The 22,136-nt window shown below is 39.6% G+C and overlaps 1 protein-coding gene across 3 annotated transcripts in view; it reads left to right on the plus strand.

The window, feature by feature from the left end:
- The window catches only part of KIDINS220 (kinase D interacting substrate 220), an 86,757-nt gene extending 69,256 nt beyond the window's left edge, over positions 1-17,501 (plus strand). For 2 of the 3 annotated variants that reach the window (XM_084826685.1, XM_084826686.1), the window contains exons 26-29: positions 6,520-6,654; positions 11,519-11,617; positions 13,871-14,116; positions 15,203-17,501. In XM_084826685.1, coding sequence (XP_084682811.1) covers positions 6,520-6,654; positions 11,519-11,617; positions 13,871-14,116; positions 15,203-16,471 — 1,749 coding nt within the window. In that variant the 3' untranslated portion in view covers positions 16,472-17,501. Of the gene's footprint in view, positions 1-3,209; positions 3,243-6,519; positions 6,655-11,518; positions 11,618-13,870; positions 14,117-15,202 lie in introns of all 3 variants that reach the window. The other variant, XM_084826687.1, reaches the window with a different exon arrangement.
- The last annotated feature ends 4,635 nt before the right edge of the window (positions 17,502-22,136 follow it).

Raw genomic sequence — 22,136 nt, forward strand, 5'->3', positions numbered from 1 at the left:
AGTTGATGTATTCTGTAAATATTTTAGCCAAATAATCTACCCTTATCCTTTCTCAGCTACATCAGGGCATAAGGCTGCTGCAGTTGACAAGGCATAAGCTAGTCAAGGGGCAGTTGTAAGGATGGAAGGTCATGAGCCTAAGGGATAAGTTAAATGTATATATTATAGACACTCCTGACATAGAAATGTCTTCATAGCTTACACTAATCTTATTTCCCAGATTCCAAATCTATTTTAAAATTACAATTTGAAATCAGGTGCTGTGCAGCTGTTTTTAGCCATGTCTTAGGAATGACCTTTGGATTGTAAAGATGGATGACAACCCTTCTTTTAATGGCTTTAACCTGTTTTCTGCAGCAGCTCTTACTTGTATGATTTTGGTTTTGTGTTCATATTCTAAATACTCACGCAGGAAAAACAAAGTGTCTCTCCCCTCCCTCCCTCCCTCCCTCCCTCCCTCCCAATACTTTAGAGGAAAGTGTCAAAGATTCCATCCATCTCCTGCTGCGCCTCCTCCACGTTGTTCACTGCTCATGGCAGTGCAGATTATATGTCTGTGTAGTGGTCACTAGCAATGAATATATTTCAATAGCATCTCTTAGCCTACTTTGTCTCCCTGCATGCTTGCTGTTCAGTTAACAGCAAATAGTTGTCAACACCCCCACCCCCCTCACTGCAAGTCATGGGCCATGACTGGTGCTGCTCTTGGGCACAGCTGCCCTTCCAGGGCTCTGCATGGGAGGAGCAAGTACATGGCCTAACAATAACACGGGCAAAGTTGGAATGATCATATGATACGATTTGGGAATCCGCTATAGCTGTGCGCAGATGGCCTCTCAGAATTCTCCACCCTATTTGTGGGCAGAGAAATTTGGGAGATAATTTCATTGCATTTCTCCAGGGGAAGGAGAAATTCTCAACAGTTTCTCACAGGTAGGGTTTGTAGCACAGCTTCTTTCTTTTTTTGGCAAGGATTTTTTGGATTTTGGGGTTTTTCATGCAGCAACAGCAGCAACTGTGTTGGCAGGCTGGCCCCCATTTTGCATCCACCACAATGCATGTGTGAGGATGGGGGGCAGTGTTGTGTCAAGCTCCAGGGATGAGGTGGAGTTAGTGCTTTGCCAAAATCTGTCCTCCAATTTCCAGAAAGCATTCTTCTGCCATGAAAGGGGCTTTCATTGTTCTGCCTCATTCTCAGGACAGTCTATAATTTATGTTGAATTTTTTGTGTGGTGTTTTTGAGCTTACCTAATCACAGCTAACCTCTCAGGATGCCTGCACTGCTTGATCTGAAAAATCCCTAAGGGAGAAATTAGGTTATGATGCCTTCCACTGGGCTTCAGTTGAAGTGTAGGGAGCTGAGGAGGCTACAGACTGCCAAAGAGATGATTGTACAATGAAAAACAGGACACTTGTGCTCATTCCTCGGCCACCTCCTTAGTAAGGTAAGCCCAAGAAACTCAATCCCAAAGAATTTCTCCGAAATTTCTTCAGTATTGAATTTCTTCTCGAAAGAAATTTCTCTTCTATCAAATTGAAAGAAAATGGTCGAAAAAATGTGGGAGAAATTTTCAGCACAGCTCTAGAATCTACCCTAACATGATTCTCAAGTAGAAAGGGAACCTACTCAAAGGTCATGCTGAGAGAACATTGCACCTAGAAGCATTAAGATAAACAGACGAAAAAATAATGTGATTTGTGTGAGCAGCAGAATACAACCTGATTCTCCACTGTTGAATCTGTTGTAAGACGGTAGTTTATTTTCCATGCATAGTGGATTTACTTTTTAAAACAGCTGTATAATGCATGAACTGTTATCTTGCACCTTTTCTGTTTATGATGAGTGAATTCTAATTAATTAAAAGGTGCCTACCTGATCATTTCGCATGGTTTTTATTATGTCCTAGTGATTATTTGCAAAAATACGAATCACCGCCATTTGAGGGTGGTATTGAAACTAAATTGTTCTAAGGTTTCAGAATGGTATCAACTGGTTTTTGAATGTATATACAGAGTAGATATAAAAACAGTATTAAAATGTTTGGTTCACCAAAATTCCAGGTTTTGGAAATTCCTCCAGTCTGACTACCATAAATATTAGGGCCTTGAGTTGGTTGCAAAATCTTTAGAGTTTTCATGTGTTTGTACCAGTTTAACTGGAGTATATCAGTTTTATTAAATATGATACCCTGATAAGTCTGTAGGTGGAAGCAAAGCATTAACAAATCATGCTAGAACCAGTTGACAATATGTAAAAGTGAGGCATTTAGTTTTCATTAAAAATTGAGCCTTTTCCTGTCAAAGCATGGTATGGGCATGGGTTTTTTTTCCTAATGGCACTGTGCATGTAATAAACATAAATCCTGTTAAGGGTCCTGCAGAAATTTTTCTTTAACATAATGGGCTAAGTTGTACTGAAACATTGCTTTCAATGGGACTTTTGCTGGATTGTAATGAGTGAATGGGATCAATTTGTTGTCCTTATGGCCCTGAACTGCACATGCAACCGGGTCTCTTGTTGTCAGCTGAAAAGGCAAGGAACCTTCCATACAAACCATTCCAGCAATGGAAAATAATGGGAAAGGCATAGCTGCGCTTGAACCGAGAATTTCCTCAATTGCCGTCCCATGTTTGCAATGTGAAGTCAGGCCAAATTAAATGTACCGTTAATATTAAATGTTGAATCTTTCTGGAAGCGATGAGTTTTCATTAAAAATTGAAAAATCTTCTATATCCTAATGTATAGTTTCTAAATGAATTTTACTTTTATTTCAAGGCAAAAGTGTAACAAGCTGCTAAATTGTACAAACAGTAATAATACACTGTACATGGCTCAAATCCAAAGAGTTGCTTTAACTACACATAAGAATATGGGCCAGTCCAGTGGGATTTTCACTTTTTTTGAGTGGCAGTTCACCCATTGCTATGTCACAAACTGCTTTTGAAAACCCCCAAACAGCTTGTCATTTAGCACAGGGGCTTTGGGAGAAACACAAGTTCAAAATTCCCTTGGGTATGTAGAAGTAGCTTCATAGTTCTTTGGATCATAGCCAGTGTATTTTAATTGGGAGGTGTTCTATTTTTCAGCAGTTGTGATCCTCCCTCACTTTAAAGGGAATATTTGAATAACTTTACTAGCTCATTGTAAATATCCATTTTCTCATGTTTCATGTTAAGCTGTGTCATCTCTTTTGTCCTTTTTCCTAAAGCAGTGTAAAACTGGGTTAAACAGACAGAGACAGGTACAGCAACTTTCTGCAAACTGTTCACTTATTTTTATATTATCATTATATAATGTCCATACTAGCACTTCATGCTGGCTGTCTATACACTAATGCACTTTACCAGCCTTGAGGATTGCTTTAACATCCTGCTTTTTAGATTTTGCATGGCAAATACTTAATAGAATAATGTTCTCTCAGAGTTTTTGAAAAACACTACAACTGGGAAAAAGTTTTAAGTTTTAAGTATAATCGTAATTCACATATGTTATAACAAACATCACTAAAAGCACTTGCACTGCTTATTATTTAGACACTGCTTTTTATTATAAAGAGTATTCTGGATTAAATTGAATTATAATGTTCATGCCTTGACATTAATAAGCTACGTATTTTCTCATAATTTTTATGAAGAAAAAAATCTTCTCTAAATTAGCTTACATTGCATGCTGAAACTACTCTTTGTCAGTGAAATACAGCATTATGTTTTGTATTTTAGCACTTTTTTACTTTTCTCACTCTTATGTGGTCATTGTACAGTTGGAATCACAACTGAATACTTAACATGTTTGGAAAACCTAGTAGAGGTATAATATAGAATTTAATTCATATAGATAAAACTATCAAGAACTAATGCATCTAGGCTTTATTATATGTAATCTTTGAATTAATTGTGTGGGATTTTAGCTATAATTACTCTGGTTCACTTTTCGCAGAATGTTTTTATTCATTCATTATCTATATGCCTTATAAAAACGGTGATTTCTGTGAAGAAAATGTTGTGCTCATCAGAATCCACTTGTGGATTGTGGAGGTGGGTTAAAGAGGGAAACCCAGACTGCTTGCTACTGCTACACATTAATAAAAAATAAATAAATATTTAGCAAGAAAGGTGGAAGGCCTGATTGTTATTGTCCATGCAGCTATAATCTGTGTATGTACAAATGTCTTTCCCGCTCAGTACATGGGGGAAAGGTTTTTTACCCTCTTGGAGCAGAATTTTATATGTATGCAAACTATGGCTGCATGCACACTGCATTTGTACATGAGGCTTTTATTGTGTGCTTGCGATTGGTCATTCATGTTTTTTTGCTGGTCCTTTACACAATGTCGTCAACCTACAGGGCCCCTCCCATCCTTTCTGGCCATTATAACGGCTTAATTCTCTATAGGGAAAATGTAATAAGAGAATTCAAAACATGATAAATTTCTGGTGAATTTCCAGAATCTTGCTATATTGCAGGATATAGCCACCCATCTAGTGGCTGTATAATGAAACTCATAGAACTTGCCCAGAAAGAAAACTCCTGGATGAAACCATGTGAAATGGAGCAGATCTCAATCCTGCCAGGAATCCGGAAGCAGAAGTCCCAGTTAAAGATGCAGGATTTTAGCCTTCTGTAGAAATAGTCTCCAAACAATGTACACACTTCTCCTTGCAGAGTATGAGTATGAATAGTTTGTAAGAAATGTATGGAGTCATTGACCATTCAGATAATTTAAAGAAAAAAATACTTTGTCAATATTGTATTGATTGGCAAAGTGTGTTAACCATGAAGCCAATCTTTTAAATACATATTTTTAAAACTTGTCCAGGGGATTTTAACATCTTTTAAAAATTACACTTATCTCTTAATTGATTTATTTTTATTCCATGCAATATTTCATATGTCCTTTTGGAATTGAAGTGATGAATTCAGGATCTTTTAGAAGTAAATTTTGAAATGGTATCCTATTATATAGATTATACAGAAGTGAACTAAATGGGCCAGACATTCTCCTTTTTTATACACATGAGGCGTACTGAGAAACGTGGCTTTCATTTTATGAGAGACCAAACATTTTTGGTAGTGGGCTTGGCTTGAACATTGACGGAAGCCTTTTCAGGACCCAAGTAGGTAGACAGTTCTTCTCCTAATTTTTTTTTTTTTTTTTTGCTTTTTAAAAATTTCTTACTTGCCTCAGGCAGAGTTGCAGTCTGTTTTGTTTCCAGACTTTTTCTGGATGCCATCGTCGTTGCCATAATTTGGCTTTCAATGACTTTGTTGAAATTTGCTACCTATTCCTGGAAGTCAGCTGAGTGTAAAAGCCCCAGAAAGGCATTTTATGTCTTGTTGCTGCTGTTTCAGAGAGGGTAAGGGGAAAACTGCCAAACTAACATAGCATTACTGTTCCTCCTTGAAGGAATTCAGTGTTCTGGGTATTGCAGTGCTAAAAGATTCTCAAGAAGAAATCATGGCATGCAATTACATCCCTTCCTGCAAATATTTTTGGGGTGGTTGTGGCACCAGAAATTCCTAATACTATGTCCCAGTCCTGGACTTTGTTTATGAATCTGTTTATAAGTCAGTGAGTGTTCCCAGTCTTCTGAAGTACAGCAAACGGGATTTCAGGGTTTCTCAGAGCAGTGGGATGTTTTTGAGTTGAGTGAGGGTGTTACTGTCTTTCTAAGGGCTTCATTTTGAGAGACAGACATGCAGTTTTAAAGACATGTTCCCATAGTACCAGGGAACCTTAGCCTATTGTGGCTTTTAATTTGAATGTGTATTGAATGTGTATTTTTCCCCTCACACATTACATGCATAAGTTGGATACAAATGAAGAGCTCTTACATGGCACTATCACTGTGTTGGATACTTCCACAAGATTAACTGTCTAAAATATGGGTGACACCTTTTTGTTTCCTCCTTTATTGGCTCAGGCAAATGTCAGAACTTGCAGATATTAGTTAAGATCTGATTCAAGGTTACTATATTGGATCTTACTTCACCAGACTTAGCAGCTCACTGTCATTATGCTCCCAATGTGCCAGGAACCCTAGTGACAAGTGTATGATGATATTTTGGGTATTTTCCATGGTTCTTTTCTGCTTGGACTTCTTGCCTTGCCCACTAGACCCTGCTCTGACTAAAGAATTGGGCACTGAAAATGTTTGCAAAGAATAAATATATTGCAGAGGTCAGCAAGGTTTCCTTGGTCTTTATGGCAGAAATTATTTGTTTCATTTTAAAGATCTACAAACAACTTGAGGAAATCTCTAAAGGAAGCCCTTGCTTATAATAATATACCATGGCGATGTGGGGTTCTTTGTTTTTAAAAACTATTTAATAAACTGGAATATTACTCTGGAAAGGATGATGCTTCATCCAGTGGGGCACCTGATGATATGCCAATATTGTAATTCCTCTCAGTGGTGACTCATATACATGTTAAGCTTTGTTTGCTTTTCTTTGCACATTGTGCAGTGGTCATCATGAGCATTTGATATATTGCATGCATGTACTTCTCGCTTGCATAGGGAACAGTCCCAGGCTCGGGAGCATCCCATGTGCCTTTGAGCTCAATGACTGTCGATGCTGTGTGTGAGAAACTGAAACAGATAGAAGGATTAGACCAGACTATGCTGGCTCAGTACTCTGCAACTATAAAGAAGGTGAGTTTCTGTATGTAGAAATTGCATTACTGGTCTCTAGTTTGTAAGAGATATTTACCTTGCAGGAAAGAATATATTGAAGATTATGCCCAAATAATTATATCAAATATGCAAAATGTATATTAAACACAGCTTTTTGTTCCATTGACCAAATGTCATAAATAAATTAAATATACATCTAACTTATGGGCATAAGTAAGACTGATAGATTTTATTTTGTAGGACTAAGCCAAATGAGATGGGAGGATATTAAGGATCTAGGAAGAGAGATGACTTTCCCTATTGGTAGACCTATTCTTGATAAGGGTTAAAAAAAAGAATTACAGTAGGTTGTCACCAGTCACACTGAACCTCCTGCCATACCCTAGTGTGTCCAGCTGCTTGGGGAGTCCTAAGCCCTTCTGCAAAGTACCCATTCCTTCAGCCCAGCTCTAGGAAAAAATAAAGAGAAAGGCATTCTGGATTTTCTTGCCCAAAGCCCAGAAACACAGAACTTAACAAAAATGTTGTAGCCTTGCAACCATTCAATCTTGCCTGTGAGAAATTTTCTTTTGAAATGAATACAGTCAAATATCCAGATATAAAAAGTTTACTTGGGAAAAGGGGAAGACAAGAACAACAAGGGAAGGCAACAAACGCATATGAACACAGAATTCCAAACAAAATCAGTGAAATCAAACTAACTTAGCTAGTTACATTTTGCCTGCTTGAATAGAATCTTGGGTCAGAGTATATGCAGAATTCATTGCACAGAGGATAGTCTGAGAGAAAGCATCTTTGGCCTCCTGATTAGATGTTAGGAATACAGGAAGTGAGAGAGAACTCTCACTTTTATGGGAATATAACTTCAGTCAAAGCTCCTCCCTTAACAGAGACTGAGTGTTGTTGTTGTTTTTAAAATCCAATAGTGAGATGCTCTCCATTTCTGACGCCAGTGGTCTAGCCAGCAAATCAGAAAATTTCTTAGTGGCTGGAGTCACCATTTTTATGACCCTAAATGTTCATCTCAAAAGATACAGTTGGTTCCAATCTGGTAGACTATTATATATAAAAAAGCTTAACATGCAGATGGATGTTGGAGAACAAAAGGTGAGATTTGGCCTGTTCAAGTGACCTGGCATGGTGTCAACTTATCAGATGCTTCAGTGAACACTGTTGAGCTAAATCACAACGTAGGGGTTTGTCACAGGGTGCTGGGATCTGTATTGTATCAACATTCCTCCCATGTCCCTTTCTGGGAGACTTTTGTTTTGCAAGGGGCACAGTAGGGAAGGTGCTTCAACACATTCATTCCCCTCCCCGCCCTCCGCCCCCACCCCCAGTACTGCCCAAAAACCTGGTTTGGTTTTTCTTTCAAGTAAAGTTGAGTCTTTGATCTTATCTTTTCAAAAGCCCTGTAACATGCTGTTGAAGTACCAGTTCTCTTCTTGTGAGGAATATCTCTCACATTTGATCCTCTCTTCCTTCCTTGGGCCAGAGTTGCTGGTGTTGGCTTTGACTTATTGTTATCTGTTTCATCTACCTAAAGCTATACTAGGAAATATTTCACTGCCTTCCAAACATGCATTCTAGTGACTCCTGGCACTGGAACAGCAGTAACAAGATTGTAAAAGTACAAGATCTTTTGGCTCTCTCCTAGAATCACCGTATTCCTCCTTCTCCTTTGCCTCTCGCTTCCAATCAGGATATCCTCAGATATCTCCAGTTCTTATACAACCCTGTTAGTGGGTTGCCAGATGTCATATTTTATTTAAGGAAGACTTCTTATTTTTAAGGCCACTGCAGATATCATGAAGAATGTTCATTTTGCATGCACACACAAAACCTGCATATGAAAACATCTTGGCTTCATCCCTAAGACTAAATACTCATTAAAGAATATTTAAGAACATAAGAGCCATGCTGGATCAGACCAAGGGTCCATCTAGTCCAGCATTCTGTTCACACAGTGGCCAACCAGCTGTCGATTGGGAACCCACAAGCAGGGCATGAGTGCAACAGCACACCCCCACCCCCATATTCTCCAGCAACTGGTGTACATAGGCTCACTGCCTCTGGTACTGGAAGCAGCACATAGCCATCAGGACTAGTAGCCATTGATAGCCTTTTCCTCCAGGGATTTTTCTAACCTCCTTTTAAAGCCATCCAAATTGGTGGCCATCACTACATCCTGTGGTATCGAATTCCATAGTTTAACTATGCACTGTGTGAAGAAGTACTTCCTTTTGCCTGTCCTGAATCTCCCACCAATCAGTTTCATAAGATGACCCCAGATTCTAGTATTTTGAGAGAGGGAGAAAAATGTCTCCCTATCCACATTCTCCACACCATGCATAATTTTGAAGACCTCTCTCACGTCTCCCCTTACCCTCCTTTTTTCCAAGCTAAACAATTCCAGCTGTTGTAACCTTCTCTCATAGGGGAGATGCTCCAGCCCCTTGAGCATTTCAGTTGCCGTTTTCTGCACTTTTTCCAGCTCTACAGTATCTTTTTTAGGTGTGGTGACCAGAACTGGACACAGTATTCCCAGTGTGGCCGCACCATAGATTTGCATAGGGGCAGTATGATATCGGCAATTTTATTCTCAGTTCCTTTTCTAATTACGCCTAACATGGAGTTTGCCTTTTTTTACAGAAGCTACATGCTGGGTTGACATCTTCATTGAGCTGTCCACCACAACCCCAAGAGCTCTTTCCTGCATGCATTTAAGAGCAATTGCTACAGAGCATTGTGGGATCTTGTCATTGGAGGCCTTTAGTTATGGTTTTGCACAAGATGACCTGACTGGTCTCTTATTACTTTGATTTTCTTGAAGTTTTAAACATTGTATCCCTACTCATCTATATATAATGTCTCCAAGCTTCTCTGTGTCTTGTGTCTCTCAGTCATAACAAGCCTGTACCCATTCACATAATGTCTAAATTGCTAAACTATTGAAAAATTCCAGCTCACCATGTAACTTCACAAGTACCCACTTCATGTGACCCAAAATTTTCTTCTTGGCTGTCTGTCAGCTTTCCAACAATCCAATATTGACAAGACAATTTCCAAAAGGGAAGAATGGAAAAATACCTAAAGATTTGTTGGAAGTGATTGACGTTTCTTTTACTCGTTTTAATTTCTTGCCACTAAAACAGAAAAACTGACTAGCTTGTCAGAAAATATGGGGGCCCATAACCCTCCCCCCTTTTGAGTAACTCAGAAATTACCCAAGGTTTTCGGGAGGGGAGGGGAGATCAGAAAAACAGAGTTTTTTTCCAAACCAAACCCAGTACTCAAAGAAATTATCCCCTCTGCTTGCAGCATTTTTCTCTCTGATCTAATACAATTTAATGGAGTGAAGCCAATCCATGAGATTATATTGGGGTGTGAGAAAGTGCTGCAGGGGCAGGGCCTTTTCAGTTGCCACACCACCCTTATAGAATACCCTTATTAGTGGTTTTTTAATGTTATTGTTAATGATGTTAAAAAAAACATTTTTATGGACTTGTTTATGTCTTTGTGTGGCTTCCTTTTAATATAATCACTAGTCTTACATATTTATATCTCCAAATTCTTAATTATGTAGCATTAAGCATTTTCAGTTCTTTTTCATTAGGCATTTTATAAAAAGACATCTTAAATTGCTTTGAGAGAGGCTGAGTTAGCAATTTCTCAGTAGCCTTCCCAGCAATTCCAGTGAAGCTAAAATTGGCTATTTTCTAAAAAATATGTCACCCTCTGAAGGAGTACTTCACAGTATTCAGTAGTAACCTGAGAGCAGGGGTACAGAACCTTTTTGGCCCTGAGGGCCACATGTTATGCTGACTTGGTGACTGGATGTCACATGCACACCACAACAGTCATGTTAGAAATTGCTCTTTCCTCGCTGCTAGCAGCGATGGGAAAAGTACAATCTGTGTGAGAATCTCTGGGGGAGGGAGTGGAGAGTACAGGTGGTAGGAAAATTGGCAGCAGGAGGATTTGACAGTGGCTGTGTGGGGTGTCAGGACACCATGAGGGGACGCAGTGAAGACCTTGGGGTATGCAAGTTGTGCACCCCTGCCTGACAGGTTCAGGTGGCATCAGTGGCTAGGAGTGCCTTTTCTCAATTCAGCTGGTTCACCACCTGCGACTGTATCTGGGGATGGCATTCTTGGCTTCGGTTATCTATGCACTGGTTACATCCAGACTAGATTATTGCCGTTCTCTCACATGATTATTTAAAGGATGGCAATAATCTGTGACTTGGTTATTTAAAGGATCACCTTACCAGTATGAGCCTACCCAGCTAAGATTGTCATCTCACACTGCTCTGCCTCCCTCTTAAATCAGACATCATCCATATCACAGACAGCCTTTTCTGGAGCGTCACCACAATGAAAAAAATTCCCTCCCTGGGAAAACTGGCCCGTGCCCTCTCTGCATACTTCTAAGCATACTTTGAAAACTCTTTTATTCAGAAAGGCCTTCTATGAGTATTTTATTTTTGACACTTTTAGAAAATAATCCTTCTAGCTGTACTGTTTATTTATTGCTGTTTATATTTTTAATATGTGTCTGTGTGTATGCGTGTGTGCGCACATATGCACACACACACATATATGAAATATGATGAAGCTAATTTCTATTCTGACAACACAAATGTACAATTTTAATGGTTTTCCCCCTTCATTTTATGCCATAATGGAAATTATAAGTTTGTATGTTTTATTATAGGCTTTAACATTTCTTTCTTTAGTTTTCAAACTGATACAGTTACACAGTCTCTGTAATATTAAATACATACCTGCATGTGACATTCCATTTAAATTTTTTAGCCTTTAAAATATTTAAAGGTGGTAATGAAACAATTAACTATTTTGTATTTGTAACATTTACTTAGGCAAACATAAACGGTCGTGTTTTAGCACAGTGCAATATTGATGAACTGAAGCGAGAGATGAACATGAACTTTGGTGACTGGCATCTCTTCAGGAGTGCAGTAAGACCATTTTAAATCATATGTACAAATACAAATGCCTTCATAGTGGTTATGCAACCCAATGCTATGCATGTTTAATTGAAAGTAAGTCCCGCTGTGTTTAGGAGAGTTTAGTACCAGGTATTCACATGCAGCTTTAGCCTAGTTCAGTTTGCCTTACTTTGTTCTTTAAGGCCTTGTTTCTACTAAGAATATATAACATTTTATCTAGCATAGCATTTTATATAAAGTGGCAGCATTGTGCCTGGAATTGTTGCTTTCCACAAGATTTGGGGCCTTGAACAGTTGCCTGTTTCAGTCCTGTCAATATATGCATTAAAAAACTGAGGGCAGTATCCAATGGGGTGCTGAGCTCCCACTGATTCCATTATGCCTCCGCTGATTTTGTTCCACAAACGAGACCCACCACTTGCGCAACAGAGATTTATCGCTTCTGTAAACAACCAGAAATGAGTGGAACCTCTCATCTCTGGAACGGGGTAGGTCCCTTACAGGAGCTCCGCCTATCTGCCCTGATCCAGAAACTACCGTTTCCTTTTATTTGGGGGTTTCCTGTAGGAAATGTTAAATCTCTATTGTGCAAACAGTGGGTCCTGCTGGTGCAATAGAATTGGTGGGAGGGGCCACTTGTACAATGGCCTGATTGGATACTGCCCTGAATATTTATGGGAGGAGGAAAAGGGCATGTGGTAAAGTAATGTTCACATATCAGTTGTATTAGGAGAAGACAGTCAACTCTTTGGTAAGTTATGTGATTATTTAAAAACTGCTTTGAGGTATAAAAAAACGTTGAGGCCAAGTACTTGTCTAAACACATGTGTTTAAATTAGCTTCTTTGTTGAAATATGTATGCTTACAGGGGATTTTGTCTCCCCAGCACCAGCACTACCTATGGGGAAACTGCTTTTTCCTTGGGCAATCCCACCTATGGGATTCTTATTTATAGCAAATGCCTATAGTTCAGGGTCTAAGGAACTCTGTGCCACTATAACTCAGAGTTCCACAAGCTGACCCTTTCCCACTGCCACCAGTTCTGTTAGAATACTTTAAAACCTCCTAGTAGCTGGTATAACAGGCTTAGGTGTGAGATGGGCACCGAGACAAGATGAACTATTAAACAAGTAATTGATTAAAGGGATATTTTACACATAAGGGAATACTAATATTTACTTTGGGGGTTTCATAAGATTGCTTTGTGATCATTCTTAAGGACTTAAGAAACACTGTTGCTGCTACATGCCTCTAATGACTTCTTTTACCTCAGGCCATATTCCCTAAACCTCCGTCCTAGCCAAATACGCTTATAACCAGGTTCAGTTTCTGGGTACAGTCTTCCTGTGACACTAAATCTCCTCCTGTATTTGTGGCTGCTTGGACAGTTTATCTAGTGTTTTGCTGCTTGCTTGTATGGCCTTCTTCTGGCAAGGTTTTAGGCAGCCTCCTGCTCCCTACATCTGAGCTACACCAGCCACATATGGTTATCCCACAGAGAAGGAATAGCATCCAGGCCTTAGCTATTCACTTCCCCTCAGTTTTGTGCTAGTCCATCTAAAACACCACACATCAACCAGCAGACCTTTTCCCTCATTCTCCACAGACTAAGTAACTGTTGACCCCTTAACTGTCTTCCCAACCACTCTTTTCCACCTATCTAGAATCCCCGGCCAATCAGAATCAATTTTACCTGATCCAGGCTCCATCTAACAATATTCGAAGTGATTGTGTCTCTCTCCCCATTTAGAACATCACTAAGTAACTACTGTACAGGCTTTTGATGGTAACAAACAAGGCCTCAGGCCCACTCAGATACATTGTAGCCTCACCACACAAAGTAAACATAGCATACCTACAGCTGTTATTTATATACAGGGCATTTCTGTGCATATACACAGCTCTCTCCACATTTGTCTGGGTGTGCACTGGCACTCATTCCACATTTTCCCTTCTGATGCTGCTCATTCTGCTGCAGTAGAAGCTCCTTCATTGGGTCTCCCAACTTTCCAGGGTGGCTTTTCAACAGTTACAAGGGGCTGGGTGAGGGGCTTTATAAATCCTGTTCTTGTCACAGAGGCTGTGTTTCACAGATCTTTGAATCCTAACCAGGAGACTTAATAATATAAATAAATTTGCACAATTTTATTGGCTGATTTTCCATAGATTTTATCCAGCATTTAACAATTTCAACCAGATTATCTTTTAATAGATGTTCATGCTCTCCTAGCTGCATCCTCATAGCTGTACTTTCTGTATTAGGTACTTGAAATGAGAAATGCAGAAAGTCAGGCTGTCCATGAAGATTCTCGGGTAGTGAGTGAACATGCCAGTGCACTTCCTCATAATGATCTTGCTCGTCGTCCTGCACTGAATAGTGAATTGCCTCATACTGAACTTACTGGTCTTCCGGGTCAAGCTCCCTATACTCTCAATTTTAGCTTTGAAGAACTGAACACTATTGGTCTAGAAGAAGCCGCTCCGCGTCATAGTAACCTAAGTTGGCAGGTAATCTCTCTTCAAAGTAGCCTTTATTTCAGTCCAATCTCTTTGTGTTAACAGTAGTAATTTTTACGAATGTACGCCACCATTTTAAGGAGCAAAAGCCTATATTTGTTTCACATCAACAGGCACATTGATGGAATGTAGATTAATATATAGGAAGAGGAAAGGTCACATTTTATGTTCATTTCTAGTTCAGCATCCCTAAGTGCCTTTTCAAGACGTGTAGCCATATGGCCCATTCCAGCTCCATATACGCTAGACATATACAGAATTCTCCCCAACTGGAAGTGATTCTTACTTTTACTTTGATAGAGGGGCAGCTCTGGATTTATACAGAAGTGTGTGTGTGTGTGGGGGGGTGCTCACGGAAAAGCATGGGGAAACCTGCTCATGCAACACTCTAGAATGGGACAAAAATGTGTTGCCTTAGGGATGTCTGTGTTTCTGCATATGTGGCAGGAATCATATGTATTCTCCTTTTTATTCTGTGCATCTGATAAATGAGGTACTTGAAATGAGAAATGTAGAAATTCAAGCTGTCCATGAAAACATTCATACGGTAGGTGGTCATGCTGGTTTGATTCCTCAAAAGATCTTGCTCAATATTCTCTGCTTGGGTAATAGCTGGCATTAATAGCTGCCTAGCATTGAATATTCCCATCATATGCAAGTTGTGTGTTCTGCCACTGAGCTATTTGCCCTCTCCAGTTATGAATGGTCCAAATGTGATGCAACTCCATTCACATCCAATGCTGTCACAGTGCTAGCACTAATGACATTGAGTTTCAGGGGCAAATAACTGCTTTTCCCTTTTGCCTAGCAAGCTGTAATAAGATTTTACTAGTGTTGGTTTGTGCTAGCGCAAGGTAATTCATGCTAGTGCCATGATAGCATTGGATACTACCCCATGTTCTCAGATTTAATTGGTTATAGCTAACCTCTGTAGATCTGAAGAAATTGTATATGAACAAAGCTTTAACTTGTACTTAAAATGAGCATTAAATGTTTGTAACTATCCTTTCCACTTTCAAAGGGCTCAAGTATACCCAGAAAATTTTGTATCGATGTGTTTTCTTTCTTTCTGTACAGTCACAAGCTCGCCGAACTCCAAGTCTTTCAAGCCTCAATTCTCAAGATTCTAGTATTGAAATTTCAAAGCTTACTGATAAGGTACAAGCAGAGTATAGAGATGCATATAGAGAATATATTGCTCAAATGTCACAATTAGAAGGTGGTGCGAGTTCTAGTACTGTGAGTGGTAGATCTTCCCCACATAGCTCAGCAGCCTTCTATATGGGCCAGAGCACATCCACAGGCTCTCTTCAATCCAGTATGGAACAAGATAAGGGGAAGGATGCTGAACAGAAACAAGATGATGGAAGAAAGTCCTTCTTGATTAAACGGAATGATGTTGCAGACTATAGTACTTCAGGCGTGTCTACTAATGATGCATCTCCATTGGATCCCATTACTGAAGAAGATGAAAAATCAGATCAGTCTGGATCCAAGCTTCTTCCAGGGAAGAAATCTTCAGAAAGAACCAGCATTTTCCAAGCTGCAGATCTAAAGCTAAAGGGAGTAGCTCTGCGCTATCAGAAACTTCCAAGTGATGAAGATGAGTCTGGAACAGAAGAATCTGATAATACTCCCCTCCTCAAGGAAGGAAAAGACAGGAAAATAGAAGGGAAAACAGAGAAGCATCCAAAATCTCCAGAACATGGATCTGAGCCCATTAGAACCTTGATTAAAGCAAAGGAGTACTTGACAGATGCTCTTCTAGACAAAAAGGATTCCTCTGACTCTGGGGTAAGGTCCAATGAAAGTTCTCCAAACCACTCTCTCCATAATGATGGAGATGAGTCCCAGCTTGAAAAAGCAAATCTCATTGAGCTGGAAGATGATGGCCGCAGTGGGAAAAGGGGAATTCCCCATAGCTTGAGTGGCCTTCAAGATCCCACCATGGCACGTATGTCAATTTGCTCAGAAGATAAGAAAAGCCCTTCAGACAGCAGCTTAATAGCAAGCAGTCCTGAGGAGAACTGGCCAGCGTGCCAGAAAGTCTACAATTTAAACCGAACACCGAGCACAGTCACCCTGAATAATAATAGTGCACCAACCAACAGAGCCAATCAAAATTTTGAGGAGATTGAAAGTATCAGAGAGCCTTCTCAGATCATTTTGCACCCTGGAGCAAGTTCTAATTCTGTTGCAGTTCAGAATGATAACATCAAAGGTGTGGCCCACAAGCGTAGCCAACGTTCAAGTTATGCCAGGCTTTCAAAAGATGCTTCTGAGCTCCTTACGGTTACTGGCTCAGATGCTGCAGGCTTTGGAGAAGAGAGAGAGAGTATTCTGTAAAAGAGAGCCAAGTGAAATTATAGCCTGCCTGAACGAAAATGTGTTATTATTGTTTTACACACGCTCCCTCTTTTGTTAGTTTCTGATTTGGTATATACATTTTTGTTAGTCTTTCCTTACCATGACTTGGTTCCCTGTCCTCTGTTCACTTGCCTGTTATCATGGAACATTTAAGGGCACACCTAGCCAAAATTAAGCATAAATTCCTTGGTCTGCATGTTGAAAAGGGAAATACTTTTGCTGTTGAGATGATCTCACTGAGACAAAAATGAATAGCTTCCTATTTATTTAAAACAATTAATTGGGAAAGCAGGGCAGGGAGTGAGGAAGGAATGTATCATGTCAAGTGAAGCAAACAGCTCCAGTGTTACAGACCTGATATCCACAGAAACAGCAATTTACATTTTCTAGTTCTGTCTGTGTCACTTTTAAAAGTATTGATGGTTTAAATACTGATAGAGAATTGTCAAGATATAACTCTTACTCATTGCTTTTACATAATATGGTCCTTGGAATGTCAAATGTGTGACTATATGGACAAGTTTAAAAAGGATTACTGCATGTTGAAGAGTTAGTTGTGGCTGATATTTGGGTATAATTGACTGAATCTGCTGTTAATTTTAGATAGTGACTACAGTAGTATTGAAATGATTCCACAAAGTAGCTGTGACCATGGTGCTATATGAAGCTATTTTTGGAGCACAGTTTGGATGTAGTCTTTTGAATTTATTATTAATATTTATAGTTTTAAAAAATAATGGCCTTTGATTAATAGGTTGTATCTGATTGTGGAAAGCAAGAGGAACTGGAGGTTGTCATTACCTCAGTAGTAAGTAAAAATCTAATGTTTGGCATCGTGTAACAAAACAGCACATAATCGTGTCCTTTCTGTTTTTAGTATTGTGTTTGTAACATCAGTAATTTGTACTGCAAATGAAATATGCATGGTTTTGAATATGATTGGTGAATTATATGTATTCCACTAAGTACAGAGAAGATAATAAAATAACAAGCATGCTGCTCTTGTGTCAGATGTTTTCCTTATTTACTTTTAATGGTTGCGTCCATTGATTGGAAGCATTGAAGGCAACTGTGTTCTAAAGCAAATTATTAGCTGGAGAAGTATGAAGCCCCTACATCTCTACTTAGTCAGGGTTGGGTGCTCTGTGAAGAGCAAGAATTCTCCGGCTTTTGTAGAGTGCTTTCCTTTGGTTGATCTAACTGCCTGATTGAAATCCTGTCCAACAGCTCTGCTGTATATAGATGTTTCTTCAATGACAGCCTGTGCCGTTTCTTTGAATGTGTATGAGAAATCTGTGCATGCAATGTGAGTTTACACAAAAGGCCCTCTGTTAATGGAAAGCTTCCATTGGACGAAAAGGGAAGTTCACAATTTTTAACAACAATCCCTCCAGCAGCCCCCAGAATTATTAACTCTGAGGTGGGGGGAGGTCTGCCAGGAAAAATTGCGCCCCTCCCCAATCCACTGGTGAAAATCTTCCACTGGCAGAGGGAAACTAGTTGGATTCCATCTGGAGCTTTTCCTTTCTTAGTGGGACAAGTATGACTATGGAACTCAGTGTATATATCAGAGCCTTTCACAGATCTGTATCAGGGAGCCCACATGGAAGAAAGATCCAATGATTTCAGTGGAACTTGTTTCAACATAAAAGCAACACTCCAACAAAGAGTTGGGCATGATTTTAAATCATTTCATTACAATAATTGGATTGTGTTGTGCACACACTAATTTTGTGATGTGTGGCGTGCCCGACAATCATCTAATGCTATATATAAAAGCTGATGTAGTTTTTTTTCAAAATAACTGTAGTTTATTGAGTTGAGTACATTTTTATTGAAAGTCTTCATTGGTATTTACAGGCTGGACATTTACAAAAATAGAGAGGGGATCGATATTCCCATAATGAGAATGGGGAAAATTGAGGAAGATAATGACTGAAGAGAGAAAGATTCCAAAAACACAGGAGAAAGGAAGCCAGGTCTGAGTTAGCAGATAATGAATATTTTAAAATTGCTTGTTTGCCAATGTATACTAAACGATGAACGTAATATGTAAAATATTATTCTGTAAAAATTAAACATTACATTTCCTATTTCTGGAACTCCCTTCATAAAGCCATTTGGATACTAAGTTATATATTATTGCCCAAGCCTACAGTATACTTTGAAACTAGTTGTTGGAGACCTCCATGAGAGCTTTTAAAAAACATTGCAGTCCTATACTTGTCTACTAAGAAGCAAGTCCCATTCAAAGCCTTAGCTAACAATTTGAAGGTGACTATCCCTAAGCATATTTTTTGTAAATAATAATAATATCTGTATCACTTTTATGGTAATTTGGGACATCACAGGAAACCACTGTTTCTTGCTACATTAAAAAAGTGGTAGTGAACCCTGGGCTCACATGCTTCCCTCTTTTCCTCTGAAATGCACCAGAAGGGAAGATTGGAGGCATCTATGTTAAACAAGCTGCAATTCCCAGTTATATCTGAACTCAGGGAACTATTTGTTTGTTTAAACTGATACTGTTTTTTTTAACTAACCAGAGTTTAAACAAACCTCAGTTTCCCCAACCTCAGTTTGGATGTAACAAGAAACTGTGGTTTTGTTTAAAACTGGAAACAGGTGCTTCCCATTTTCTTTCTCTAGTATGGAGCAGAAGGGGGAGTGCACAAGCCAGAGGCTCGCCAGAGCTTGTTTACATAAGAGAAAACCATAGTTTCCCATTATGTCTGAACCAATAGCATGCTTAAATAGTTTTACGATGTTTATCCCTACATGTTGCATATCAAGTAAATTCTCCAGGGTAAGACTAATTTTTCCTGCTCAATTGAGTTCTCCTTGACTTCCCAATTCTTTGCCTTCGTTTGTAATATCCCTCTTCAGGAATGTCGCAAATTAACATTCAGGGGGTTGTAATTTATAATAAAAAGAGAACCACTTAGAATTTGCAAATGTTAGACTTCTGAAGACTTGGGACTGTGTCTGAGTTGAGCACAGCTTAAATGTTTGAATTATGTCTCAATCAAACTCGTGTGTGTTATGCTCATATCACTTCTGAGGCAGTATATGCATACTATAGATAGAAGGCTTTGCCACTGGAAAATAAGTCTTGCCCAAGGATATGGAAGAAGCTTCTTGAAAAATCTGTTCTCTGAATCTCAGCTAGATGCCCTGTGTTTAAATAGAAGGATTTCTATGATTTCACGCAATCCTTACAATTTTTGTTGATCACAGCACTGATGTGGGCAAAATCTCAAAGATAGGTGGAATATATGGAATAATCGTGTGATTCATAAGTATTAAGCATGAAAAAAGATGGCCTTTAGAATTTTAGGAAGGAACAAAGCCAGTATCTGTCGGCCAGACAGAAGCTTCATTTCTCCCAAATGCTCTTTGGATGGATTCTAGTTAAATCTCTCCAGGTTTGACCCCTATCAGTTACTTCCCTCTCTGCCTTAGCCAGGAAAGATGGTCTTAGGGTTTCTCCCATTGCAGCTGCTTCTCTTAACTCAGGGTGAAGAGGAATCAAAATTCTTCTTTTGACACTGGAGTTCCGCTGTTCATTCAGCGCTGTGTGTGTGTGCACGTGCTTAGAGATGGCAAGATTTATTTGTCCCTTTCAGTGGGACCCCTCTCCCACTTTGGCTTGAGCTCAGAAGCATAAATATACTGGCAATAGATATTCCTTCTTTACCAGCTCTGGAGGCACCCATCTGCCCAAGTTGAGCACAGAATGAAGGAAAATGGCTTTCCTCTACACAGCAGCTGTGACCAATCCCCTCCCAATCGGCATAGAAGAAAACTCAGGTTGAATAATCTGATTCTTCTTTCCCATCCAATTCATGGGCATCTGCTGTGTCCATACAGATAAACAGGCCAACGGCCAAATGTATGAATGTGGGGCCTTTTTGCTGGTGACAGTTCAAGGGTTTCTTGTTGCTTACCTCTTTAAAATGCCTGGGGCAAAGGATCAGTCCTTTGTTAAGATGTTGTGGGAGTGGGGTAGTAGAGCACACAAAGACTGGGAACCTTGATGCAGGGCTTTAGCAGCAGGCCTTCCCTGGTCAAATACTCAAAAGATTGATACCACCGTAACCTCAAAAAAGACTTGGGAGCCATAGCCATTCTAAGATTCAGAGCCAAAGACGTTTGTCGATATATGGTTATTGCAGAGCTTGCTGCTGCTTAAAAAATCCTTCCCTATCCCTTTAAGTGTCGGAAAGATCACTAAAAAGAGATGTCTTCATTCTACACATGCTCTCTCTCTCTCTCTCTCTCTCTCTTATTCTCCCTCTTTGTTGGGGTTATATCTGGTCCAGAGAAGCTTTACATTTTCCAGATTTAAATGGGAATTTCTGCCTTGATAAAATAACTGGGCAGGCCAGGAAACTTTCCCTCAAAGTTGGCAGAAGACATTTTGCTGTCTGAACATTGACAATTCCTGCTTCATACCTGCCACTACTTCCTTCTTCCCCAAACATTGCCCCATCTATGTGGGAACTTGTGTTATCCAGTGTGCGGTTGCTTTCTTCAAGAAGGAGGGAGAATACTGAGGGAAGTCTGCAGCTTGAAAGGCCAATGGAAATAGACCTGCAGCCTCAAACACATCTGCTTTGAAAAAGTTGTGACAATAGTTGACCTGAATTACCATTACCCTAAATTGTGCTAATTGCTGGCAAATGCTCCTATGTACACGAGTAAACAAAGGAAGGGTTTGTACTGATCCAGAACACACAGGATTGTGCTGGCAAAATTCTGTAATTTCAAACATGTATTGTGCTCCTCATAGGGCTGCCCCTGATGGCAGTTTGGAAGCTTTGAATGCCGCCACCCTCCTATTGATTGTGCAGAGAGCAAGCAGGAGCATATCACAGTTTACTAGAATCTATACTGGCTTCCTATTATTGTACAGTATCAATTCAAAGTCTTGATTATATCCTATAATGGCACAGAGAGCCCTAGGTCCCAGATACCAAATACACTGCTTACATTCCTTTCTCCCACTGCAGTCTCTTAAGCTTGTTTAGCGAGCAGCCTTAGTGCCTCAAGTTGAGACTGCAATGGGACATTTAGAGCTTTTCTACATGAGGCTGTTAATTGCTGTATCTACTTCTGTTTTTGTCGCAGAATTGTGATCTAAACCCTACATAAAGAGCTTTTCCTTTCCTGTTTTTCCACTACATAACCTGTGGTGCTGTGCTATAGTGGAATATCGCAATTACACAAGTAGGAAAATGCCTTTTCTTTCACTTCAAGAAATAATAACCCATTTTCCCCACTCTAAAAACAACAATGGGAAAGTGCTGTTTAAAAACAGAAGGGAAACTGGAGGATCATGACGTCGTCTAAAGAACCAGTAAACAACCTTGAGGAACCGTAAGTTTTAGAGCAATGTATTGCAAATTGACAAGAACTGGAGCCATATGGCATCATCACCACTGTTCTTTAAGAACTCATGTAGGATTGCTGAACTTTTAACAAAAAGATGCAACTTAACATAAGGCTAAGCTAGCCAATGTAACACCAGTTTTTAAACATGGATCCAGGAAATTACAGATCTCTGGGCAGTATCCAGTGCTGCCTGTGCACCAGTGGGACCCATTGTCAGTGCAACCAGAAACAATCCAAAACTGGGAAGCAA

Source organism: Heloderma suspectum, chromosome 1 (assembly GCF_057233095.1).
Source record: "Heloderma suspectum isolate Gila_16-S chromosome 1, 16-S_ref, whole genome shotgun sequence".
NCBI classification, from domain to species: Eukaryota; Metazoa; Chordata; class Lepidosauria; order Squamata; family Helodermatidae; genus Heloderma; species Heloderma suspectum.